Below are 25371 nucleotides of genomic sequence, written 5' to 3' on the forward strand. Positions count from 1 at the left end.
CACTAAAACCCACAAGTGGATATATTTTCTTTGTGGCCTTGCCTTTTGTAGTTAAAATTGCTGACTGTACTCCAAATCCCTGCTACTGGCAAATGTGTTTATGAATATATCTTTATGCACAACACTGTATGTACAGTAGGTTTGATTGTTCAAAAATATGTCTTGAACTGAGACTGAAAAAATAAATCATGAAACAAACCATAACCTTATGACTAAGGCCCTGTGAAAATCGCAGAAATTTTCTTTAAAATTCACGGCAGTGTCATGGGTAAAGTATCGTATTTTGCAACACTCGGGTCTAATGATTTAATTAAATATTTTAAACTTAGATATCAAACAAAATCACAGAAAATGTGAACAAAAATACAGATCAAAGAATCGTGACACACTGTCAAAATTACAAAGTTAGCGTCTGGTATGACCTCCCTAGGCATTAACACAATCCTGGCAGCGTTGACGCATAGACCTGATCAGCCTTTGGATAGATTGCTGTAGGATGTTCCGCCACTTTTTCTGTGCAGCTGCAGCCAGCTGGCGAAGGTTGGCTGGTCGCCATTGTCTTTATGCGATTACGCAGATGGATCAGTCGGATGTGACGGTCCTGGGCCGGTGTGGTGACCTTCTGCCTTCCAGGATGTGGCCTGTCCCTCACAGAGCCAGTTTCCTGGTTTCTCTGGACTAGTCTACTGATTGTTGAAGCAGAACATCTCATTCTCCGGGCAGCTTCTCTCATAGACAGGCTGCCTATAGCAACCAGACGATCTTCATTACTCAAGCGGGGCATGGTCATATCTTTCACTTCTTGTGTTAATTAAAATCATGTCTTCGAATGGCTGTTTATACAGATTCTTAATCAGCTCATTTTGGCAATTTTGACTCAATTCCCACTGAGCACCTGGCGTTTTTATGAAATCACAGGACTTGAGCTCAGTATTTTGTTATCCTAAGGAACAATATTATAATTTATTATTATTTGTTTATTTAGCAGACGCCTTTATCCAAGGCGACTTACAGAGACTAGGGTGTGTGAATTATGCATCAAGCTGCAGAGTCACTTACAACTATGTCTCACCCGAAAGACGGAGCACAAGGAGGTTAAGTGACTTGCTCAGGGTCACACAATGAGTCAGTGCCTGAGGTGGGATTTGAACCGGGGACCTCCTGGTTACAAGCCCTTTTCTTTAATCACTGGACCATACCGCCTCAGTAAAGAAACCTATCTGCTCACTATTTAAAATGTAAATAACATTATGTATGTGCCCAATGAGCTACTGATGTAAAACTTAGACCGTTGCATTTTCATTGTGCATCAGTATATTTTATACATTGTGTACAGATTATTATTTTTTTAAACAGCAGATATAGAGATTAAATGCACTGACCTCATCAAAATTAACGTCAAAGTTATTCAAGCACTTTACAATAGCTTGTGAAACGGTGTTGTAATTAACAGCCTGTAGGTAAAGTGTATCTGCAAGGACAACTTTCAGTTCTAGTACGTCAGATGCAAAACAAATACAATGTGTAACCCATACTAATCTATGGCATCGGTCGACTCGTCGGTGACCACTGACAAGCAATCAGACTGTTTTACCAATTCCATAATCATCTGCTTGTGATACACGTCTGTGCTGTGTGGGGACCCGCTGCGGTGAGGAGAAAAAACATAATTGGACATTCCAAATTTGGGGGGGAAAAAAATAAATAAATAATTGGTCACTCCTAAATTTTATTTTAAAAATAGTAATTAATAATAATAAAACTAAAAGTGCCTGGAAAGTTTTTATAGGTTTAAAAGAAGAGATTGAAGCTGACACTAACACACCAAGTAACGCCCTGTAATGTTTCATTTAGTTTATTATTTTTTGTTCTCCTGTATTCATTCGTGTTAATTTATTCTTTCTTCTCTCCCATTCTCTCTCTCTCCTGTTACTCTGAGCCTGCATGTTGTTCACTGCAAGGATATTTTGTCACTTGTTGACTTTCAACACAGCTCGCTGGCGCATGTGTATTTCGATCACCGAGTGAAAGCTTGATGTGTAGTTGAAAGTAAATTTCATAATTTTGAATTAAGTGCTCGTTCGTTTAGTGGTGACAATGGCTTTGAGCAACCCATTCATGAGTAATAAACAAATGTATGAGGCTTTAAACCAGACTGGAAGAAAGAGTTTGCTTTCACTGAAAACAGTGGTAAACCTGTGTCTCTTCTGCAACAGATCGTTTACACACTGTAGTCTGTACAAGATGAGTAACCTCCAAACATCATTATGAAACAAATCACAACACATTTTCATCTCAATATCCTCCTGGATCACACTTAAGGCAGATGCTCCTTTTGGCATTCAGTAAAGAAGCTGCTTTACCGACTCAAGCGAGTTTTGTATGGCAAGCATGGAATATCGCTCATGCCAAACGTCCTTACTCAGATGCATTAATCTTTTTTTTTTTATAAAATTGGAGTGTTGGCGCTAGGAATGCATGTTTAAATGTTATATTGCAGGTCTAAAATGAGTGTTATTTACATATCTTCTGCCTTGTCATGAGTAGGTACTGTAATAAAAACAGTGAATTTGTCATCAACAAAGCTCTCAAAAGTATTTAATACACACAAGTCATACAAAAACACATCTTTTTTAATTTTTTTTATTATTATTAAACTGAGCATTTAGATCTTCAAGGGAAGAGCTTGTCAAAAAGAATCCTTACAAAATGTGTTTTTATGTGGTGTTTTTGGTGAAATCAGGTCAGTTATTGTATTTTGCTTCATAATAACTGAATATATTTTATCTAAAGTGTGTAATACATACATTATAAACAGAAATAATGGAAAAACACCAGTATGTTACATTTAAAGTTTAATACACTGTAGATCTACAGTAAAGTAACACTTACACAAACACCGTGTAGCCTCTGCAATGTTCTATCCCTTGTTCTTGTGTGTTTTGCTGCCATCAAGAGATAGCCTAACAACTAGTGTACTGCACAACAATGCTAGTATTGAAAATGTCTTGCTCGCACACATTTCATGTTTTACAATATGTGTCTTGCGCCTCTCGACCATATGGAAATGTTGGTATGTGGCTCGTAGGGTCAGGAAGTTTGGCCACCCCTGTACTATTCTATACATTTGGGATAATACTGTTTTCCTTTGGGAAAGATATACATTTACAGTAAGGCTACATTTACTGGATTCAGTCCCTTTGTCTCTCCAAATTCATTCTGTTTGTTTTTTTTTTTGTTTGTTTATCATCTCTCTTTTGTGGCTTTCACACGTAACTTTAATGCACATTTTTAAAATGAGTTTTTTTCTGCTCCTTAAATATGTTTTTTATGAGATTTCAGTCATTGTCTCTAGGGTAGCATAGAAACTCATGTTGAGGTGGGTGTATTTTGGTACTCTACTTGTAATAGTGGCATCAGGATATGGTCATGGTGTTGATGTAATGAAACCACTTCAGTTTATTGACCAGCTTGTTGTTGAGGACAGTAAGCCTTCAATTAGACTTTACAAAGCCTGTGTGATTTAATTATTATACTTGTGATCTCCAGCACACTGCAAAACTAAACTGATGGAGATCCTGTGGTAATATTAGAAGTCTCAGGTGGTGAAAGAAATGCTTACAAATCAGTCCATTTGTGTCTAGCCTACTGCCGTTGGTTCTTGTGTTGAATAGTATGTATGTTATTGTTAATATTGCCCTTTAATCCTGTACTGCCCCCTTAAAACGGGCAGTATGATCGATTTTGGCTTTTTTTATGTAGAACGTAGCCATATATACAACTATTTAAGATCTGTATTCAAGCAAGAGGAGAATTTGTGTTAACGTGTTATTGTCTCTGTACCATATGTTTGGATGTTTTAGACTGTATCATTGGACAGCTCTAATTCCTAGAAATCATCTGTTGAATTTCTGTTCAAGAAATCCCATGCACCGCTGCACCCTAGTGCACTATATGTTTCATGTTTAGGCAAGATGGTTTTCTAAAGTATGTTGCCAGTACAGAGAGATGCATCTGGTGCTCTGTTCATGAGCTGTTGAAAACAAGTGACCAATGCAAGCCATGGAGTTCTGTATTAGAATGAATAAGTAGGTCTACATCAGAGCTTTGCGGAAAGTCATTAAAACATCCTTTTATTATTTTTCATGGTGACCGGACACAATTTCCAGTCGTGGTCTAGTGCTGACTGTATTAGGACCTGTTCAGTGATTGGAACATGTATATTGTTATTTATATACTGTGTTATATTTTCGTCAAGTTAGCTTGCTGACTGTGTTAGACACTTTGGTAGAGTTTTTACTCGGGGAATGTTCGCCAGGAGAGAGATTTATCTTCTAAACATTGCAGTGTATCCAGTTAATGTTCCCACCTGCAACAATGCAGGTGCTTTGATTGAAATGAGTGGCACATTGTGGGAGCAGAAAACCAGTATTTGTTTCAAGAGGGAGTGTGATACGAATACACCAAGACCACTTTATTTCTCCTGCCCAGTTGATTTATGATCCGTGGTAGGCCTATAGGATTCAATATTTAAAGAGCCAGGAATATGTTTAAAAATAGAACACAGCGATACGAACATCACAGGACACAGCAACGGTAACGTGATGTGATACGGACAACACGGCACAGCAAAGGTAGCGTAATGCGATATGGACAACACAGGACACAGCAAGGGTAACGTAATGCGATACGGACAACACAGGACACAGCAAGGGTAACGTAATGCGATACGGACAACACAGGACACAGCAAGGGTAACACAATGCGATACGGAGAGCACAGGACACAGCAAAAGGTAATGTGATGCATTTCTTGTAAACTTTGCAGGGTGTTCTGAAACACTTTTTGAGATTTTGTGGACTCAATACATACACTCTACAGTGTGTCTACTGTACAAGCATGATGTAATGAGTTGAACTTGAACATGCTCTTTAAAGAAAGTCAGGGAACGTGAAGTATGTTTTTATTTACGTGTATAAGTAAATTTCCTTTGATAGCCATTTCGGTAAGGTACAAGCCTCTGGAGGGAAAAGAGCAGGTTGAACAAAAAAATAAATTACAAAAATAAATTCTGTAAACTGATAAAAATAGTAACTTATGTATTTTTATTTGAAATATAACATTTATAAGGCCAATAATTTTAATAATTACAGGTACCAAATATATTGTCAGATATATTTACTTTTCTAATGGTCATTATTGGGGATGTGATTTTGTCACAGCGGTGACGAAACCTGTGAATTTTGACATTTATTTCCACTCAGCATGAAAATAGGAAAGGAGTAGTTAACGTCTTTTAAATTGGTTTCAGTGCAAAGTTAAAGCGGTTAGCAAACATCAAATATAAGTGAGTACTTACAGAGAACTATAAAAAAACGTGGCGAAATTAAATGACTCTGACCAACTCAGGTATTGCAGATATACCATCGCTGGAAACCGGCGGACGTTATATATATATATATATATATATATATATATATATATATATATATATATATATATATATATATATATATATATATCCCTTTCATTCAGGCGATATAGCATATAGGGAATCATGTGATGCTGTGTATACTACCCTGGCTTAGAAACCCTACCCGTCTGGATGGCTCACAGCTGCTGAGGAAGCATTCAACATCACACTTGGGCAAATACGGGTAGTGGGCACTCGAAAGGGAGGTTACAGTCTCACGAGAAAAAAAATAGCGTCACTGCCTTTCACAACAAGCCCAAAACAAGAGCAGCCCATGTTAGAGTATGGGTGTTTATGCAAGTTACAACCCGCGACGCTAAAAATTTATTATAAGCGGACTTGGCAACTGTGAAGGTTACCTCAGCCGCCAGTTTCAATGGGACAGCAGCGATCTGAGGAGACTCGTGCTATCAGAGATGCTCTCCTTTCTTTTAAGCTGTGTTGGATTTACTGCTGTGTTAAATATTAATGATGCAAACAAATAAAACACAATCAATACATTCATTTGCAATTTTATTTGGTCAGTTCTGAGAGGGCATCAACAACTCGGATGTTGTTGCGCTGTTTTGGACGATCGAGCTGGATTTTGACATCCAGTTCACAAACTATATTTATTAACATGGAGGGCAGACGCGTTTTGTCTTTGGACATAGCTGGGATCAAAAAAAGGACAGGAATTCAGTTAAGCAGCTCACTTGCTCTTCGTGTTTAACTTTAGTGTAGTTTTTACAGCAAGGGTATTCTCAAACAGCTGCTTTAATACTATAACAAATGCATAACACAGTTCATGGTAAGTGGTTTTATACAGAACTGTAAACCCACAAGATATATACAACATGACAGACCAGACACAGCAAAAAAACAATAATAAAAAAAGACTGCCCACATTAGCATTAAGGTGAACTACTCCACTGCTAATCATAAAGTCGCCCATCAGCCAATACTTTCTGCCATCTTGGAATCCACAGTAACAACTGACCTGATCCCTTGCAATATTTATAGTTAAGGATAAACATGCTACCATGCTAACATTTACATGTGAAATGCGGGTTTCCATGCAAAACTGTGCGTGGTTTTCCTGTGTGTTTCATCATTTACATGAGTAAATGAGATTTACCCTGTCCCTCTCTTTGGATGTTTTTTTCAGCCACAGCCCTGATTTACCCGAGTAATTCTCCCAAATGTGCACGCGCATCGCCATTTCACGTGTAAATTGACCCGCATGGAAACCCCATGTATTTTTACTTTTGACAAGAAGTGTGTGTTAAAAGAAAACACATTAAATGAATCTTAAATACATTAAATATGTTTACTTTGCACAAATCTTCATCTGCTTCCCTCAAACCGTGTAATCTTTCCTCTAAGTTCAACATCACATCCATTACAAAGCTATGTTATATAAAACACAACCAGCCAGGATGATATTGCTAACCTTCTGATGTGTACTGTAGTGTTCCCCCAGAGACATCCATGCAACGGAATCACATTTTGAGGATTCCAAATGTTCGCTCAATTACAGTACAAGCACATTTAAAGGTATGGTTATACCTCTTTTCGGCAGGGGTCATGGGGTTAAGCAGCAGTGTCAGTAGCCATCGCTTCAGTGCATACCTGTTGTCCCCTATCAACCAGCATCTCAGACTGACATCCTGCTAAAACGCAGCTGCCACCTGTGAATTAGTGAGGATAAACAAGTCATGAACGGAGCCAAGATGGTTTGCATACACATTTGTGATGTAGTTGTTGGCATCACATACTTATTGCCCACTGGCAGAATAGATCCCCTTCCGATTTATGTAGAGGTGCCTATTCTATGTTGATACGCGTAGCTGCACATGTGTGCAATTGATGGCTCCTAGGACACAAGGAAACCCATACCTCCCAAGAAAACCCTGCTTTGTATTTTGTTGCAGCTCGTGAGAGACAGGGACATGGATGAATTCTCCTGCCTGCTTTACTAAAGCTGCAGGTACATCTAGCACTGCACATGATACAGTCGACTGGCTCATTTCTGCAATATACTGTGAAGTCATAAATATTTGCGAGCCTTCTATTATGCATTTTTTGGGGAAGTCTTTATCTATGGCTTTACAGTGACCCCCAGTACGTTGGAACGAGCCAGTGTCATAAAATGTTAGTGCAGCGGGTACCCTTAGAGCTACAGGCAAACAGTGTGCTCTCCGCATTTCTCCTTCCAGGTCAGCCTGAAGCAGTTGGCAGATATCAGTGATCGTTTGTGTGTTGAGGCAAAATTGCTGCATACCTTGTGTGTCAGACAGGCTCAAAAAAGGCAGATGACTTCTAAATATTTGGGAATGTCTCCTTCTCCTCTCTCTTTGTCTTGCCTTGTAGAAATCCAGTGCATACTCCATATTTATTTTATTTCTCTTTTTCTCTTTTTTTTTTTATTTACCTGCTTCCCTGGTAGTTTAAGCAGTATTTATAGTCGACCATGTAGTTTGCACAAACGCCAACACTTGATGTTTTGCTGAATCTCTACATTTGTATGTAAAAGTTCAGCCCATGTCCATTGCCATAGGGGTTTGCAGACTTTGCTGAATAGGGCCCAAGTTATATATGTAACATCCATCATTTACAATATTTTTCAAACTGACATCTTGCTTTTGAAATGCATGTTATGACTTTTGCAGCTTCAAAGTTTTTATATCACAGTGGGTAGATATTATTATTATTAATGCCAAAAATAAATAAATCACTTATAATAACTTGCCTAAATGTAGACTTCAGTTTTGTTTAATTGAATGGGGAGTGGTTCTTTTGCTCCTGCTTGTGTAATCATTCAATGTATTTTTCGAACTAATATTTTAGCATAACCTTTTCAGGGTGTTGGCTTGTGAAGAAATGTAAGCATTCATCAACTTTTTTTATGGTATTTGTAGTATGATCAAGATATATTCTCTAAGGTGCTGTTTAACTGCTGTGGTTAGGCATTATATAAGGTTATTTTTAGAACTTTTAATAAACTGTTGTGCAATCAATTCCAATGTTCCAATGGGTTGAGATCATTGGAAAGGATCAAGATCAGACTACAATAACAATACTGAAAAGTCTTAATTGCTTCCACAGTTTTGCTGTCATGCTTATCATTGTCATACTTTTAATTTAGATTGATTAGTTCAATAACTGTCTCTACTTATTGAATGAATCCTCCCATGTCATCCTGGGGAAAATGAGGCTAAGTTACTTGATTACTATGGAAAATTCCTGGATTACTTTTGACATGTATTTTCCTATTAATGATGAGCTGAGGTCTAATTCTTGGAAAGTGTCCTGTCTTGGATAGACACATTATAATTATATAGCAATGTTGCCCCTTGCTGAATTATCATGAGCTCAAGTTGGCACCGCTCCGCCACATCCTGACTATCATTTCTGCTTAAAAAACAGATAATAATATGTGTTTCCATGGATTGTTCTGTAAATATTTGTGATGTAAGTTTTAGATATGCATAGTTTTCAATCTAAACCTACCAGTATATACAGACCATAGCCAGAATAAGAATGGTTTTATTGTGCCTGCTACAGCAGGAATAAAGGACATCTTTTGCCTGGCCAATGGGTAAGTGAGGGACTGTGTCACCCTTGGTCCAAGCTTTTCCAGATGTCCTGGAGAACTTCCTTCAATTCCTGCAGATTGTCAGGCTGTTAATCTCCTGCTTAATAATTTTACATATACAGTATTGTGGATTCATTTCCAGGCTCTGTGTGCTCTTGTGTTCTTTTATGTGCATTGGTTACCAACAAAACTCAAACAAAGGTGGTAGGCTAGTCGCTAGGATGGAGATGTGTCTGGCTGCATACAAAAAGGAATGTTAAACATGTTATCAATGTATTCAGTTTTAGTGTTGAGATGTAAGATAATTTTTTTGTCTGAATGCTATGTTTGCTGAATGCTAGGTGGATTGAGAACACCAGAAGGCTTAGGTAATTTACAATGGAAAAATAACAGTCTTAAGGGAATATGCAGGATTATGATATACTGATTTCATGGATTGCCTCCAGGAAAGAGATGTACAATAAGAATATGAAACAGTTTAGTGTGAAATGTTGTTGGTGCTTTTGAAATAAACCTTGTCAGTAAAAATATGCAGAAGACATTGCTTCAAAATAAAGACCAGAGAAAATAGCAGGTGGTTGAGGCATACATAATATTTTATTTTGCCTGCAATCTATATACATGGTTATACATGGAGAATACTATGTATGTTTCTTACAAAATACAACCTTTTAGGAATAATTTATTGTAATGCACCTTTCTCTTGTATCTCAAAATGTCTTGCTTACAGCATGGTCAGAACAGTGCCGCTAGAATTCAGACTAAAGCCAGAAAAAGTGAACATACAGTATTACTCCTGTTTTGGCCTCTTTGCATTAGCTCCCACTGCAGATTACAATTGATTTAAAAATATTGCTTTTAGCTTTTACCTTTAATAACCAAGCATAGCTGGGAATTCGTGCCAGTGGTCTCTTGTATTACTGCCGGGCTACCGACATGATTTAAAAAATTTGTTCAAAAAGGCAAATATAGGGCTTAACATCAGCTTGCTGCTAGTCAAGTCTTACAGAACAAAGTTCCAGAAAATTACAAAAATGCCTGGGTGGATTAGCATCTACTGAGAAATGTGTTGAACTACCGGCATACTGGAGCCCCAATAACAAAATAAATAAACAAGATTCTACAGGGGAGAGAGCCTTGCATTGTCCCTGCATTTTGAAAATGTACTGTACTAAACATTGTGACTGAATAATTAACCTAAAAAGATGTATTTAGTTCTGTTCATGAACTAAGGATAAGAATTGCTGAAGCTATGGTTCTGTAGGAAAACTTGTATATTTTATATTTGTGCGTGTATAATAGGTTTTATAATAAATATATAAGCAGTCAAAAAATGTTCAGCAAATAATACATTATTGAATTTCTTAATGAATGTTGTTTTTTTTTGTTTTAGTTTTTTTTTTTTTTGGGGGGGGGGGGGGGGGGGGGGAGTGTATTCGTGTAATGCTATGTCTGGGTTTTTGTTTTGTTTTCTCATACTTTTGTTTGTTATATTTTTTGTGGTGGCCAAAAACTGTGGAAACCCAGTTTAAAAAAGAAAGCTGCGTGATATCAGTAGTCGCACAAGGCTAGATTGGAAGCAGACAAACATTTAAATCTGCTCTCCCGTATTGTAATATTAATAAGGTCATTTGTATTTGCAAGGAGAATTTCTCTCACTTAAAGGAAACTACATGGAAAGCCAAATTACCCCGAAGGTACTACAAAAATAGCATGACACAAAGGGAGACCCCTCCACTGAGTCTTCAGAAATGCTGAATAACTCAGGTGTAATTCTTACTAGTTACATAGTTGCATGGTACTAGTATCAGACTGCACTTGTACCATCTGTTCCCATGAAGTGTGTTTTTTTTTGTTTTGTGGTTGTTGTTTGTAAGTAATGCAACACCTTTTTTATTTATTTTTTACCATCAAATAACTTGAGGATCTGACTTTCGAGTAATAATACTGAGCACATCTTACAGAAGCAAACTAACGGACATTGAGTTTTAATATCATCCCCAGTGTTTCAGATCAAGAAATGTTATCTGGTTATTTAATTGTGGTTTTTATAGTGCATCGTTTTTTTATACGTGTAGCAAGGACAGATTGTATATTAACAGGTTTATTCTTTATTGGAAACGGTTGTTGATTTAGTTTTAACAATGCACCAAAACCTTTGGGATCTGAAGCCTCCATCTACACCATCCTGTAATTCTTGACCATATGGGATCACAGGTGATGGAAAACCTCCCCTGTTACAGCCCGAGCCGTGTCTTTCTTGATGTTGCATTAATTAATCTTTTAAAATTGCTTATGAATTTGAACCTAATGTTTTATTTCCAAAAACATCTTAATTCAGCTTTGAATATGTTGTTTATCAAGAGGGTCCTTTTTATTGGTATTTAATGGAAAACAGATTCATGCTGTCTGGTGAAATAATGTTAAAAAAAGCATAAAAAACAGAAGGGTCTTGAATAGGGAAGTGGAGCTTCAGTTTATATAACTACACCAGTTTCTTGTATTGAATATTTTCTAAGATTGTTGTGATGAAGTAGTGACTCAATGGCAATCTTTCATCTCGTGGGTCGCCACTTCATTTCAGCACCAATAAGAAAAGGATTAGGAGTCATTTGATTTGGTGTCTGTTGAGGGAGTAGCAATGAAGTTTCCTGGTATTAGCTCAGTTCTTGCTGTAGACTTTTGACAAAATCACAAGTGGCACTGCCATTAAACGTTCCTTTGCTTTGTAGTTAACTAATGAATGAGCTCTCTCTCTCTCGCTCGCTCTCTCGCTCTCTCTCCCTATTCTAGTTGAAGAACCTGAGTTTCGAAGAGCTACAGATGAGACTGACCGCCCTGGACCCCATGATGGAGCGAGAGATCGAGGAGCTGCGCCAGCGATACACAGCAAAGCGTCAGCCCATCCTGGATGCCATGGACGCCAAGAAGCGCAGGCAGCAGAATTTCTAAAGGATGCCCCAGACATTCCTTTCCTACAGACTGCAAATGCAGAATGTATTCTGGCTACCTTAAACAGATCATTTGCATTAAAGGGTGCCATTTAAAGCAGCCGTTTCTATTTCCAACAGTCTTATTCATCAACACTATATGGACACTAGAAAAAGTTAAGTTGTGCTTAAAATGTATTTAATTGAAGGTTTGAGTAAGAGTTTGGGCATTCATGTCTTTTCTTTTTTTTTTGGTTAGTTTACTGTTGGCCATCTTTCACTGGATCTTTTTAGTAACACATTACGGATGAATGGGATTCCAGAAGACACACAGAAGTACAAACCAAAGGGAATTGTCTAGGAAACCTGTTGCACTAGCAACAGCAGATGAAGATTGGGTGCCTTTTTAGTCTTTCATTTTGTGTACTGCTTTAACTAGTTGGTACTGCAGCAGTCCCCTATTCAGGGAACAAACAGTGGGGGAAAAAAGCCAGACTGGAATGTTAGCGTAAAAGGGTAATAATCAAGGCTTCTGTATAAATAATCATTTTCTAATAATAACTTAAATTCAAACAACTTTTTGGTGTTACTTTCCTAGCAGAATCTCCGTATGGAGCAAAACATTGATGGCATCGTTGACAGTGTGCATATTGAATCCAGCAGGTGTGGGAGTCTTGAGTGATGACAGAAGCATCTCAGTACAGCTGATCATCAGGAATTAACACCAGCCTGAGTTGCTGAATCTACCAATAGAAGAAAAACCATGTCGATTCAGCCTCTACTTGTAAGCTTTTGGCAGCAATACCGTAATATCTCATTCCTGTGATAACCAGGGTGACATTGCTTTTTTATTTGAAATTTGAATGCAGGTAAAATTTCTGTAAAAAAAGAATACTTCTACCAAAGCTGCGTCTTATGTCAGCACGCCTGTCTCCACCCCACAGGAGACAAAACTGTGTGCAGGACGATGCTCAGTGCCATTTTCTATTTCAGCCTTTCAGCTATACACAGAGAGTGACTCACCATTCGAGAGAGTGAAAATTCGCTATCTTTGACCAGAAGCAGTCAGATAAGCCTGTCTTATTTTATTTCTGCTTGTTTTTTCCCCCATGGGATAAACCGCTGAAGAAAAAATTGTTTAAATAATTTCACTGTGTTTTTCACCGCGAGTCTGTTTTCGCTTGTCTCATGGTCGAGGTCTCGCAGCACTAATAGCTGCTCGACGGCAGCTTTGGCTCTCCCAGGCACGAGTGCCTGATGGGGACAAGGCCTCCCTTTTGTATGCCCTGGTCAACCCAGGCCATGCGTTCGCTCAAGTGGTTGACAAACTTTTGCTGAGCTCCCAGAAGGCACGCGAATCCACCAAAGATCTGGTTCGCTTGCTGCCCAAAAAGCAAACGGTGCCTTGGCACTCTAGGGCTCAGCAGCCCCAGACTCAGTGGTCGGCAGTGCCTGCAGGTCAGGGGGTTCCCCACCATAGGGGCGGCCAGATACAGAGGGGGCACCGCCGGCAATATCACCGACCGCTTTACACACAAAAATCAATGGCGAAACCACCAGCAACTCAGATTACTGGCGATCAAGCACCACGGACATCTGGGTGCTTTCCACAGTACAGCTCGGCTGCTCACTCCAGTTCAAACAGGGTCCTCCCCCCTTTTCAGGAGTGGTTACGACTTCTGTCTTCAACCCTCAAGACGTCCTGGTGATGTTCCAAGAGGTGAAGACTCTGTTACATGTCCCGAACTTTTCAAGGGACTGCTTACAAGTTCTGTGTTCTGCCGTTCTGCCTTTTTCTCTAGCCCCTCACATCTTTTCGAAGTGCAGGGAGGCTGTCCTGGCCCCTCTGAGGCTGCAAGGCATCAGAATGCTCAACTACCTGGATGACTGGCTCATATGTGCAGAGTTTCCAGTGCAGGCAGTAGCGCACATGGAACTGGTGACTGCTCACCTTGACAGTCTCAGCCTGACCGTGAACTTGTCAAAAAGCCAGCTGGTACCGTCCCAGACTTCCATCTGTGTTACGTTGACAGGACAAAAGGTTGGCAGCAATCTGAGCAACTGTTTATATGCTTTGGAGCTAATAACCAAGGTCATGCCCTATCAAAACAGAGGCTGTCCAATTGGATTGTGGAGACAGTCAAGATTGCTTACGAGCAAGCCAATTTGCCCCTTCCAGAGGTCACAGGTCATTCCACCAGGGGTGTTGGGCATTGTTTCAGGGTGCATCGCTCTCTGACATTTATGATACAGTGGTGTGGGCCACATTTTCACAAGATTTTACAGGCTTAATGTCCTGGATCCTCAGAACCTTTACTTTGGAACCAGAATGCTGACAGCGGCGTCTCAGGTAATTATGCGTTCTGTGGACGTTACCGTGCCTTATAATTATGGCAAGCCATCAGTCTCGCCAAATTGGTTGTTCTGCAAGTCATGTCCTTGTGACAGCATGGGTATATTTACCCATTATGTAATGGAATACATTTCATACTTCAAAGGGAATGTTAGGTTATTATCGTAACCATGGTTCCCTGAAATAGAAATGTATCCATTACAATTATTTGGTTGCTGTGTACATACTATGCAGTAGGCTGAAGAAAATGTATGGCACTGAGTGCCATCCTGCATGCAGTTTTGTCTCCTGTGGGGGTGGAGATGCAGCTTTGGTAGAAGTGTTAAGTTAAACCGGCTGTAATAGGTTAACCCATCGTGTAATGGATACATTTCTATTTCAGGGAACCAGGGTTATGATAATAACCTAACGTTTCATTTAGTTCCCATCTCATAAATTCAGCTGCTGTCAAGCTCTGAATAATATATGTTTTTTAATGTTTTTGCTGCAACTATGTGGAACTATTGCTCTTTAACTGGTTATTATATCCCATCGGGTTAGCCGCTAGTTTCTATATCTAAAGTGACAAGTTAAATCTGAATCAGTTTAGCTCCAAGATAATTGAAGATATAGCTAACCTGGGAAGCAGAAAAAATGACAGGTCACTGGCCAGAATGCTGTTATGCTAATGAGAGATAAGAATGTTTTTCAAGCCTTGATTTATTACCCCTTTTAAAAAACAAATGGGGCAACAATAATGAGCCACTTGGTATGGGACCAATTGGTATGTTGAACAGTAGCTTTAGGCTTATTTTGGTAGTTACTGTATGTTTCCTATGTGTTAAATAAATTGTTGTCCTTTTACAATTGTTTGCTGAAGCATGTCTTGGTAACCGCTTTGTAAGGATGCCAGTGCTTTATGAATACAATCTTTAGTATTTGTTTTAAGCCAGTCACATTCAAACATTATTTATTTTATGATGTAAATACATTTGGAGAGAAAAAAAAACATTTAATTACAAACTCAGAACTAGCTATTTGTGTTCTTAAAAATTAAGTGATGTACAAAATAGTTAAATGATTACTTTTAAGAATTTCAAAGTAAAGTATTTTGCCTGGGTATTTCCTGGAAATTTAAATTTCTAGGTCCAGTTTCCTGCACCTCTTTTCCTAAAATCTATAAAATACTACTAATCTTTCAAAACTATATGTTAGAAAAAACATGTATGTTTTAGTTTATGAGCTGAGTTTGCCCAAGTTGTTTCTTAATAGTTTTGTAAAACTAAACTGCATCTTTTGCACTGCCTTGAGTAATGTGTGCTGACTTTGTAATTGACCATCTCTTTTAATGAGCAGAGACCCCCTAATAAGTTTTCCAGTATTGGCAGAAAGAGAAAAGCTGGTGTTAATTAAGGATGGTATACTGAGATTTAGATCCGCATTGTCAGAAAGGAATTGATTTCTGTAGTGGATTGTGGCACAGTACATTATGTCTGCATGAAGTTGCAGTTAAAGGCTGCATTGTCTTTTTTACAATACAGGGTGTGTGACAAGGTCCTAATAAATGTAGGTTCAGGTCTCTTAAAAGTCGTTAAATCTGCAAGAGCTCCATCATTCAGCAGTTGTGATACATCTGCACTGTCATTTTTAATACCAGAGAGATTAGTTAACGTGGACTTTGTAGAAGGTATGCGCAAACAAATAAAGGACGATGATTGATGTTTACTAGCAGCCTTGTTGGCAATATCTGACAAAGTGATTTTAAGCCCTTATGTTAATCTACGACATACAGATTTTTCCATTCTTCGATTCCTTGTAAATTGGACTATGATCATATTTTGCCAGTGATCATCAGTGATACATTTATAAATACCCAGTTATAAAGCTAAATGAACAAGCACAGTACTCGCCTTTTGGGATACAAACCTGATTCAATAAAAAAGTACCTTTTGAAAGTTGCTATTGGAGTGGAGGTTGAATCACTGTCTGTGGTTAGCAGACATAATGCTGTCTCTAACTCCAGAACTGGTTGCTATTTCTGTAGTTTATTTTAAAAAAATAAACAAAGGAGCTTAGAAATGTTTAAAAAGCAGTGAACAGGATCAGTTTTTTTTTTTTACCCATTTTATTTTAGTACATATTCATATTCTATCCATAGTATGGTATTGAATTTTCAGTTTTAAATTTTAAGTAAAACTTAAAGATCTTCACACTTAAAAAGAGGCCAGGACTGTCAACCTGACCACTCTTGTATTACTACTGTATAGTATATCACCCATTCAGTGGCAATTAAAAGAAACTAGATTACAAATGAGATAAGGTGCTGTTTCTCATTGAAATGTTTGCCAGAGTTTGTTGCTCAGTTATTTACTTCATATTTACTTCACGTAGTGTTTAAGACTTTGTACGCATTCTAAATGGGTCTGTAACCTCTCAATGAAGACACTAAGTTATTTTCTGAAATGTATTTACCTACCGAACACATTAAAGAAGTTTGCCCGTCAACCATTCTGCTCTCACATTGTGTACCCAACTCCCCTTTACTGTTGGGTAACTTCTTAGAGATTACCAACTGGGGTTTTTGTGTTCGTTTTGTGTGTGTTTTTTTTTTTTTTTTTTTCTTATTGGTTATATTTGTATTTGAAAAATGTTACAGTAATATGACATGTCCAGGTACAACAGACTTTCAGAATCCTGGACCCCAGTAGAATATTAAATGACCAATGGACCATGCTATCATTAAAAAAAAAAAAATTCCATGTGTAAAACATTTAGAGCTGTCTCTATTTTTTCCCTAAAGGTTTATTCGTGAGAGACTACTGTGTAGTCTTTGTTTGCACACCACTACTAAATAAGTTCATTTGCACAACAAAATGTAATATTCTTTATTATTTTAACATTGTGTTTACCCCTTGTGGTATGGGAAGTACAACTTTAAGCAAATTAACAGTTTTTATAAACACAATTCATGGTTATGCATACAACACAATGCATGCTTTTTTTATTTTTTAAGTTCATTAAATTATCCATGCTGCTCACTCACATTTGAAAAGCACATTCAGTTGATGATGCAGAGATGTCTGGTTCTAAGATTTATAAGTTAGTAAAACTCTATTTTACAGTAACACTGAGACTAACAAAGAATACATACATTCATTAATTGTTTTGACACAATTACCAGATACTGTTTTCAGATTTTATATTGCATAATATATTAGTAGATTGTGTGAGAGTACAAGGTAACAGCAACAAGAATGTTACAGGCTTAGTAAGGTGCATTGGTTTAAAAAAAAAAAAAAAAAAAAGTAATAATGAATTCTGGCTTATCCCATGCTAGGAAATACAGTATGCAATGATGGTATGTGAATGCAGGATCTGTGCTGGTGGAATAGAAAGGGGCTCTTACACTAGTTCTGTCTGTTACACGTCCTTGAGCAAATGAGAAAATAGCCACTGATCTGAATCTTTTATTTATTTTATTTATTTATTTTTTAATTTTTTTATTTGGTCGTCGCCAATGGTTTTTACCCCGGTTTTCTCCCCAATTTGGAATGCCCAGTTATTATCCCGTGTCCTGCCAAGCCGTCTTTTCGCACTGCAGGTCTACAGCGAAGCCACCAGACCCATAGTGCAGGAGGACAACACAGATCTGAGTGGCTTCTACAGCAGACCCACAGGCGCCCTATCGGCCACAGGAGTTGCTGGTGCGCGGTGAACCGAGGATTACCCTGCCGACCTGAACCCTCCCCACCCGGGCAGCGCTCGGCCAACTGTGTGCCGCCCCCTAGGAACTCCCGGCCATGATCGGCAATGGCATAACTTGGACTCGAACCAGCGATCTCCAGGCTATAGGGCACATCTTGCACTCCACGTGGAGTGCCTTTACTGTATGCGCCACTCTGGAGCCCCCACTGATCTGAATCTTGACAAGCCTTTAAATAATTTTGTTGAAAAATACCTTTTATCACGACTGTACATTTTTATGAAATGGTCAGAAGTAACCCACAGGTGCTCTTATACTACAAATTATCTCGATTTAATACAACAGCTGGATATCATTATGAGCCAGCAAGCTGTCAGTGCAGTACACTATTGTACAAAGTAACTTGAAAGCTTTGTTTACAGGGCAGTGAATCACACATGTGAAATACTAGCATACTGAAAAGACCAACACAAAAAATAATTACCAACCTGTTAGTTACTTTTATGGAACAAAGGCTATACATTTTTTTTTTTTTTTTTTAACCATGGTATTTTTGCATGGAACTTTTGCAGTTTTCCCATGGATATACTATGCATGTTTTTAAATTTGCTTTACCATACTGCTCTGGGCTTTGCAATGCCTACTTATATTTTACCATGCTTTCACATTGCTTTATTACACTTTGCTATGCTCTTACTATGGTAAACACTTATAATGGTAAAACTAACACAAAATGAACCCGTTTTTAGCTGCTTGTAAAAGTACATGTTGCTTGTACGTTTGATTCAACACCTCGTTTGTTGCTGGCAACTCCAAGAGGACAAGCCCCACGTTTTTCAATATACAATTCTGCTCACTGCTTTTCTATAAACAGGTGATTTTTTAATTAGGTGAATAATGCATTTGATGAACTGGATATAAAATACTGCCCATTTACTTATATTCAGATATACCATTTTATAATTTTAATTTGCTTGAACAAGAAGTTACTGATCCAACTGTCTTTCTTCAGTCCATTGTCAATACGGAATTGCCTTTGCTATACATTATTTCTTTATACTGTCAAAACATAAAACATACATTTACATTTGTTCCAAAAAATTATAATATCATTTTTAACTATGTAGTAGCCACTGCATTTGGAGATGCTCCTCATGTATTAAAAATCTATTCCAATTTGCTGATGTCTTTTAGTTGGGTAAATCTCTACACAATCTTTCCAAGTGAACATGAAGTACCAGTTTCATTTTTTTTTTAACCTCAGTTTTACATAACAGGTTCCCCCGTCCATGCATCCCGTTTTAAATGAAATATTAGGAAGTGAAGTACACTACCTCTAACGCTGACCTTTGCTTTGTTCACCTTCAAAGTATTGAATTCTTAAGGCTCTGTTCACTGGGTGAAATCCGGCTCATATTTGAAAGGCTTTCCATTAAGGATTTCACCTTGTGTGCGTAATAGTTCCTCAGATTAATAGAAGGCACCTCCTTTATTCCTTCGTCAAAGTCACAGCTCCTCATTGCAGATTCCAGTTGCTTTTGTCTTTTGTAGAAGTGGGAAAACTTGTTGAAAATGAGTGTGATGGGAAGCACTACCACCAGGATCCCTGCTAATATGCAGGCAGATGCAGTTATCTTGCCTGCTATGGATCCTGGGACCACATCTCCATAACCCACTGTGGTCATGCTGACCGTGGCCCACCACCAGCAGGCAGGGATGGTGGTCAGTCCATAATTTTCTTCTTTTTCAATGGTGTAGGCCACCACCGAGAAAAAGGAGACCCCAACAGACAAATACAGCAGAAGGAGGCCGAGCTCTTTGTAACTGTTCTTGAGGGTGGCTCCAAGGGATCTGAGCCCTGTTGAATGTCTAGCAAGTTTCAAGATCCGGAAGATCCTTGTGAGTCTTAGAACCTGAGCCACACGTCCAAGATTTGCAAGAGCCGGGCTGCTTTCTACCACCAGGTTGATGAAGAGAGTCAGATAAAAAGGTAAGATTGACATCAGGTCTATGAGATTTAAAGGGTGTTCAAAGAATCTGAGGAGATCTGGTGTAACTGCGAACCTTGCCACCAGCTCAAAAGTGAACCACCCAATTCCAAAGTGCTCCACCATTTCAAACATGGGGTCCTCTACTGGGTTCCCTTCACTGTCAAATTTCTGAAAGTCAGACATACTGTTCATACACATGGTAACTATAGACCCCAGGACCACCAATATTGAAAGGAAGCTGAATATCCTACTCGGGATAGAATAGCCAGGGTTGTCCAGCATTAACCAGATCCTCCTTCTGATATTCCCCAGGGGCTGATTATCAAACTTAGAAGCATCATTGTAGAAGCCAAGGATCTCGTCGAAGGAAGATGTGGTGCTCTCTTCTTCGCTTTTGTCATCCCAGTCTTCTTGTTCTGGCTCTATTTTCCTGCCATGGTACATGGTGCTGCAGCAGGAGTCAATGAAGAACTCGTTTATGCCCCAGTATTCTATCTCTTGGCTGAAAGAGAAAATGCAGAGCTCCGCCATCACATGAAGCCTGCCGGTGTTGTAGAAATTTAAAACATAAGGGAACAGGGCAGGGTTCCTGTCGAAGTAAAACTCGTTTTCTGTGTCATCATAATCATCACACAGTTCTAGTATAGACTCTCTGGACTGGCAGCTCAGCAGCCTGGCCAGCCTGGTTTCGGGAAACCGGGACAGGGTGTTCCACCGCAGCTTTTTCTTAAATCCTCCCACATTTATGCTTATTTCATTGTTTTCAAAATTGGCTTCTGTTAGGTCTTCCAGACTCTGACCTGTCATGCTGAGATGCAGAATTCAGATACACAGGAAACTGGTCTAAAGGAAAAAGGAAAAAACTAAAAGTAATGCAGCTGTATTGTAACAATGTGCAGCTTCTTCAAACAATTCCCCTAGATCATTTAAAAATGCTCAGCAAATTTGAAGAGCATTCATTTTTTAGCACAGGTTTCCTTTTTATTTATTTATTTATTTATTTATTTATTTATTACATTTACTGTAGTACTTTTCATACCAAAGTATCACAAAGCACTGTACAGTATATTAAAATAAATAATCATTTACACAACACAATACCTTTTGTATAAAAGTCATCAGGCATGTCACACACATAATTTCTACATATAGCATATTTAAAAAACAGTATACATATTTAAAAAAAAAATGTTAAACAGAAATTTTAAAGTTACATTAAAAACCCACTAAAATAAGAAAGCCGTCTTGACATAAAAACTGTAACAGTCCCAGCTTCTCTGACTAAAGAAGGGAGGGCATTCCATAATTAAGGGGCTCTGCATGAAAAATCCCTTCCTCAGGTCTTAATTTTGTTGACCCTAGGAATAACCGGTAGCCCCACATCCTGTGATTTGGATGATACAGAATCAGTAACTCCTGCAGTTAACTAGGTGCTAATCCATTTAGGGCTTTATACGTTAACAGCAAAATCTTTAAATCTATTATATACGGCACAGGGAGTCAGTGTAAGGAGTCTAAAACAGGGGTAATTTAATTTTTACTGGTTTTAGTTAGAATTCTAGCGGCGGTATTCTGAACGAGCTGAAAGCGAAACACCACACCTTTTGGGATACCAGAAAGACATGCATTACAGTAATCAATTCTAGAGAAACAAAGACGTGCATTAGTCTCAGATACAGAAATAATGTGTCCAAGTTTGGCTATATTTCTCAAATGTAAGTTCACTCCGTGTGTGCGGATATCACCTAACGGTAGTATATGAAAATAACAAAGGACCTAGAACAGAGCCCTGTTATCTGTAGCTAACCTATAAATACTGCCCATATTTTCAAGCACAGCTTTTTTCCTCTTGTGTATTTATAGAACACAGCACAACTCTTGATTTCACATTGCCTTGCAATTATGTGTATATTAAAATCTAATTTCCACAAAAACAAATTAAACCCGGGGGTTTCAAATCAGTTCCTATTTTACCTTCTCCTTCGGTGTATTTAAGTGCATTTAACAAAATAATGTAAATATTACATTATAGCATTGAACCTTTAGTTTGTGTTGACCCAACCTACCTACCCACTATACAGAGAATGTGTGTGTGTGTGTGTGTGTGCGTGCGTATATATATATATATATATATATATATATATATATATATATATATATATATATATATATATATATAATAAGTTTCCTACCAATGCCTTACCTGAAATAAGTTATTTACTGTGTACTGAGAAGCAGCAAGTTGTTTGCCTCCATTTAATCCCGCAGATTTATTTTCCTTTTTGAGATTGTAGTTTCCAAGCCGTTTTTAGTTCTGGTGCCAGTTTTGTTATTTGTGGAAATTAAATGTCTGGATGGGGGGATTACCCAATAATCAACGCGGTCATTTTTTCCACCCTCTGCAATCAAAGAATTCGCATCACTGTCCTAATTTTTGCTCTTTTACCTCAACAAAGAAACATCACGATCAGCGCAAAGCTTTCTGTTCATGTCTTATCCCTACACTGAAGCAGTCTTGGAAAACCTTATTGTAGTCTACTCCAGCACGGCGCAGCAACACGTACTGTAGCAGTAGTTGGAATAAAACATCATTGTGGTGCTGAAGAGACAGCTCCGAGGCAGCAGTCATGAATTCGTCTGCGGTTACGAGTAAAAAATATAAAATAAAGAATTTTAGGATATTTGGTTTGTTGGGGTTAGGTGTCGGTTCAGAAAGGTAGACCTGTAAATAGCCTAATATATTACACTCACGGTTCAAGACTATTTTTTATTTTATTTTATTTAGCTCAGAGAAGAATTCTTACACGTATCTTGAAGTCAATCGTCTAAGCCGCAGATTCACTTTTTTCAGTTTATTGCTTTATATATATATACTGAAGGACTAAGGTAGCGTTTCCAAGAATAGAAAATGCAATTTATTGTGCATGAAGCCATGTAAGCCAAGACATACGCGGAATACATTAACGCATCTCCTGTGAGGTGTGTCTTATGAAAAGAAAACACCTGTCACTTCCATATAGATGAAGATAATTTGACACGTTTTCTGCACTGCACCGTCAATCAAATGCAGTCTGATATTTAAACTTTGGACGATGATGGTAAAATACGCACTATGCATAGCAGGTGCATGGTCTTTTAAATATCCATTAACTGTCCATGTAATGTATTCAATTTCCTTGCTGCTTATACCGTGACAACTGTTTAAATAACTATGCGTCTATAAAACGACTGCATTTCTTCAATTTCTCCAATATCTAAACATTATGAAGTACCACACAATTTGTGCTGACACTATTTACTATAAAGGGACCAATTAAAATGAAATACTACTAGCCTTTTGCTCAGAGGATGAGCTGTTTTTTGTATGAGATTTTAAATAGTGGTCCTGTATGTTCTGTACCCTCCTGCTGCACCCCTTTACTTTGACATTTGGAACATGAATGACCTCCTTCTGGGACATATGTCAAAGTCTAAAAGGACAGCCTAATAAACGTGACTGATTATAATAGTTTTATAGGACACAGCAAGGTATTGTATCAAGCCAGGGATGTTGAAGAATATGATGTAAATCATCTTGCTTGCAGATGGAGAAATGCTTTGGTTGAAGGGAACCCGGGGTGCTTTCAATGGCTGGATTAGCTCCTCAACTCAACAGTCTGGTGATCATGTGTACCCACATGGCCCATGCCTACTTGTTTTAGGGACATCTGTGATCATCCTTTAATAAGATCCTTCACTCCAGCTTTGCATCACTGGATTGGTGATTTTCTGAGGCTTCCAAGAGATGAAATCATCCAGCAATTCCTCTTAAAAGGTTACTCCAGCACAGTTGTTATCTTAAGATGTTTGTAGCCTGGGACTGTGTAATTGGCTTCATTGGAGGTATTCTGTGTGGGAGAGGTAGTTCCCAACATACTGTACAGCCTTCAGTTATGGCATTCATTTCCTGAAAATGCAAAACCTTGTTGATTGATTTTCTATCTGCTGTAAAACGGTGGTCATTCAAAACAATAGAACTAGACTAGTCAAATGACTAAACATTGAGGGGAACTCAACTTGATGACCTATCCTTCTGGATGGTGCCCATTACCACCTGTAGGTATTTTAACTCTTTCAATGCTGCCAACCAGTCTTGTTGTTTTTGCAGTACTGTGTAAATCACTGAAACAATTGAATTAGTTGTACTAGGACCATGTTGTATTAGGACCATTATTGCTGAAAACATATTTGAAAAGGTTGTATGCAATACAGCTCACAAATAGACATATGCACAATCAGTGATGGAAATGCTGCTTTATTTGTTTTATTTTGGACACCCTGTGCTGTACAATTGCACTGCTGCACTATCTCTGTAGACTTATTTAAAGTGTGCCCTTTGTACCATTTTTATCTCTTTGACATTTGCAGAAGCACAGTTATATTGATGTGCATTTAGTATGTGTTTGTGCAATCCAAGAACAAAATGAGTGAGCTGTGTTACTGTTTTTAAAGCAGAGAAGCATTTCCCTCTGTCCTTTCTAGTGTCCGAAGATGAAGATCTACTAATGTATTGAACTGCTGCAGAGGGCCATATTTTACCTTGTAAGGTCAAGGTTACCAAACCACAGGTCCTACTGCAAATAACCCTGCTATGGGCTTTATTGACTTTCATTGACATTTTCACTAAAGACCCTGAATTCTTTTTTTTGTAAACATTTTGGTTTTACTGTGTATATTGATGGTGGTTAAATGTATATGGTAAAGCTGTAGTGTAAACAATAGCAATTGCATTCAGTTTGGCTAAGTTCTATTTGCTTGGCACCCATTATTGCAAAGCTGTGAAATTAAATGTTGCCATTTCAGTGGGCTTGTTGAGTTGTTAATAAAATATTTAGTAATCGGCCTCTGGAATGCGCTTTAATTCCAGGCCTCGTCAATAATGACTGACGTTATTCAGCTTAATGGCTGTTCAGGGGACAATCTGAAAACAGCACACTCTTTTCAGTGGGCAGCTATAAACATCACATATATCCAGCAGTACAACACAAAAGCAATAAGAGGAACATTATTCAGTAGCCTCAAAAGGATTTATGGTATAGACTTGACAATGGGAAGCAATCCCAGTATTACCAGGAGAGGGCACGGTTGAGAATCTGGAGAAGTTTTCTGTCACTGCCTGTCATCATCACAGGTTTGCTGTAGGCTAAACCAATTTAAATGGAGCAGGGGGGTTGCAAACTATTAATTGGTGCTGGGGAGAATGCTACAATCACCCTTGAGGAACTTTTTGGAAGCAATTACTTCTACTTTGTTTGTGAAAATGCAATTTCAAAAGTGAGTCATGAATGCTCACTTTATTTATTTTCATCTTTTGCTTTTTGGCCGC

The 25371-nt window shown here is 38.2% G+C and overlaps 2 protein-coding genes across 2 annotated transcripts in view; one reads left to right on the forward strand and one right to left on the reverse strand.

Annotated features, from left to right (window-relative positions):
- LOC117400326 (serine/threonine-protein kinase 3) overlaps positions 1-16817 on the forward strand; it is a 140308-nt gene extending 123491 nt beyond the window's left edge. Inside the window, exon 11 of the mRNA XM_034000121.3 lies at positions 11844-16817. Coding sequence (XP_033856012.1) covers positions 11844-12002 — 159 coding nt within the window. The 3' untranslated portion in view covers positions 12003-16817. The remainder of the gene's footprint in view (positions 1-11843) is intronic.
- Positions 16419-22969, reverse strand: LOC117399864 (potassium voltage-gated channel subfamily S member 2-like). Its single transcript, XM_033999280.3, has 2 exons — positions 22210-22969; positions 16419-20849 (listed from the first exon to the last, which is right to left on the reverse strand). Exon 2 carries the CDS (start codon positions 20811-20813, stop codon positions 19380-19382), a length of 1434 nt encoding a protein of 477 aa, XP_033855171.1. The 5' UTR covers positions 20814-20849; positions 22210-22969; the 3' UTR covers positions 16419-19379.
- Between the last annotated feature and the right edge of the window lie 2402 nt (positions 22970-25371).

Source organism: Acipenser ruthenus, chromosome 4, assembly GCF_902713425.1.
Source record: "Acipenser ruthenus chromosome 4, fAciRut3.2 maternal haplotype, whole genome shotgun sequence".
Taxonomy (NCBI): domain Eukaryota; kingdom Metazoa; phylum Chordata; class Actinopteri; order Acipenseriformes; family Acipenseridae; genus Acipenser; species Acipenser ruthenus.

Excerpts from the sequence above, each read along its gene's own strand:
- LOC117399864 (XM_033999280.3), bottom strand. The coding sequence starts at position 20,813 with ATGACAGGTCAGAGTCTGGAAGACCTAACAGAAGCCAATTTTGAAAAC.